General features: G+C 40.6%; 1 protein-coding gene across 1 annotated transcript in view; it reads left to right on the forward strand.

Annotated features, from left to right (window-relative positions):
* Positions 1 to 2,646: 2,646 nt before the first annotated feature.
* LOC104509000 (protein eva-1 homolog C-like) overlaps positions 2,647 to 2,742 on the forward strand; it is a gene marked incomplete at both ends in the record, with an annotated part of 17,992 nt that continues 17,896 nt past the window's right edge. Inside the window, one exon of the mRNA XM_010150790.1 lies at positions 2,647 to 2,742. Coding sequence (XP_010149092.1) covers positions 2,647 to 2,742 — 96 coding nt within the window.

Below are 2,742 nucleotides of genomic sequence, written 5' to 3' on the forward strand. Positions count from 1 at the left end.
GGCTCTGCGTAGTCTGTGTGTATAGTAATAGAAAATGCAGGTTTACGTGGTCTGCCATGTGAGACGCGCAGTTCAGATACTAGCACGTCACCACTTCTCTTATCTGAGGTTAGCAGCCAATTTCCATTACTATTTTTATCTTTTATTGTGTGCAAATACGTAAGGATTTTAATGACAGCAGTGTCACTTTAAGTGCAGCTTGGAAGGCCAGAGGGCATGGTGTCTTATTTTGAACAGCCCATCTAATGCTGTTTTTACAAGAGAACCATATTGCTTATACAGAATCAGAGCAAATTTTTTAAAAAGACATTTTTTTAAAAGGGTTGAATAGTTACAATTGTTGGAGAAAGGTGCTTAGATACTGGATTAGGAATTTGCAGGATCAAAGTAGCAGTTAAGATGCCATGGAACTCATCCAAATCACAACATAGCTGATATTCTTTAGGGAATACTGGGCTGTTTTGTGTACAGCACTCTTGGCTCCAAGTAACTTAAAACCTGAAGAATTGAAATGATTACAAATATCAGGCTAAATCTCTCAAGGTGTTGAGTGCCCTCAACCCACATTGGGCTTTACACTGTGGCCCTTTATGCTATGATGGCAATGTCAAAGGCATTCACCGGTGGTAAATGCCGCTGGAGGCCCCTAGACTGTACTGGACTGTAGCAAAGTCGCTTGGGTGCAATTGGGCACTCAGCCCATTTTCCTGGCAATGCTCAGCACCTTTCAGGAGCTGGCAGACAAAGGAGTGGCTCTGGCTGGAAAGCTCAATTATTTGTGATCTCAATTACACAGAAAATGTAGGGAATGGGTTTGTTTGGGTGGTTTAATCTGTGAGAAGCCACAGGTATTTCTGCTGATCTCCTTGAGATGTAGATTGCAAATGCAGGGCATGAAATTCTCTGTTCTGATTTTAGTGCCTGTGCTCAGGCTGAGATCAGTGAGGTGAGGAACTCATCTACATCTTTGCTGACTCCTGTCTTCTCTTGGGCTCTGGATGAGTAACAGCAAAGACAGTAGTGGAGCAGGCTTCTCCTTTCTCCAGACTTAGTAACTGATTGAGGAGCTGAATTTTCCTGTCCAGTGCAGAGCTGGGGCTGGAAAAGATGCCAGAGAACTGAAGTATTTTATTTTCATATAATTTATTTGGAATACTTAAATACTGGCTTTTGTCTTTAATTAGACCAGTTATGTGTTTGGAAAAGAGCCAAAGATAGGAAAATTATAATTTTGGAAATTAAAAAGATATGTATGTAATTGTGGTCTCAGTTTCAAAACTCTACAAATCTTTTCTCAAATCAGTGGAAGCTCTTAGTGTTTTCTCATTACTCAATATGTTGGGTTTGGATAATTTTGTTTGGATCTTTTTTGATCTGAATGTGGATGAACTTGGTATTCTAGAAGTTGGGAATTGATTTTAGAGAGAATTATACAGAACTTAATGCACGTGTAAGAAAACTATTCAAATATGGTTATTGTAGGCTCATTTATAAAAAGCTTGGCTAGAAAACAGGTTTGCTTTGCTTGTAGTACATTGAATTGTCATAAAAAAAGGAAAATGGTTTTGGGTCTAATTTCCATATGTTTAGGGATGGGGGATGGGGAAGGTTAGTGCTTCATTTGTAGGCTCATGGTTTGTATTTTTTTTCTCCCCTGTCCCTCATGCCTCTTCTTCCCCTTCACCCACAAACATTTTCTGATTAAAGATAGATTTCAATCAAGTGTGATGGACTGGTAGAGATATCAAAGCCACCTAAGTATAGGTGAGGAAAGTCTTTGAATTAAATTATCCCTAAGAGTTTCCCATCATGATCACTAATTTGTGATGGTCAAAAGTAGCAGCCTACGTGTTTCCATTAACATATTCTGCAGAACACAGAGAAGGGCAGTAGGAGGTTAAATTTAGAAATAGTTGTGGTGATAACAGAAGTCTTGGCTAAAGAGGCAATACATGATGAAATTGAAATAAGAAAACCAGCTGTTATTAGCTCTGCTGCTCATGGACTTACATATTAGAAGATGCAGAGGGATGGTAGAGATGGACAGCTGCATACAGATCCTACCTCTCCCTCTCCTGGTAACACCGACAAACTCTCTCATAAATACAGAATTCTATATATCTTCCTTCTGGGTGTCTGTCCAGCACCTGCAGTGTCCAACACTTGTGGACCACCTTTGCGCTGTTATCCTAGCATCTGATTCAGTGATACAATCACTTTTATTTCATTTGTGTGAAACACAACTGCCTAGAAGCCCAGAAGTGCAAAGCATCAGTTTAAGCTGAGGTGTAAGGAATACCTTAACCTGCTGGAATGCAGGAGTCTAGCCTGCAAAACCAAGTAATAACCCTTCCGACTTCTGCAAACACGCCCTGGGATTGTTAGCAACCATGACTGGCGAGGGCCTGAGCCCATTTATTGTCTGTGAAATGACATCTCCAGCATACTGCCACTGCTGGAGTGCTGGTAGGACTCTGACTCACCTTGTTTTCCAGAACTGAGCATTACTAGCAGGTAAAGGTTGACCCATTCACAGAATCATGTGGTGTGGCAGCGGGCCATATGTATAACCTTGACTCAATGCCCTTTCCAGAGACTGATTGTGGATTTCTTATTATCTAACAAGTTTGTAATTTCCTGTACTAGTTGTAACAGAGATGAATATTTTCTAGGTTACCTAACCAAGCTTCTGCAAAATCATACTGCCTATGCCTGCGATGGGGAATATTTGAGCCTGCATTG

The sequence above is a fragment of the Eurypyga helias genome, unplaced genomic scaffold (genome assembly GCF_000690775.1).
Source record: "Eurypyga helias isolate BGI_N326 unplaced genomic scaffold, ASM69077v1 scaffold40554, whole genome shotgun sequence".
NCBI lineage: Eukaryota > Metazoa > Chordata > Aves > Eurypygiformes > Eurypygidae > Eurypyga > Eurypyga helias.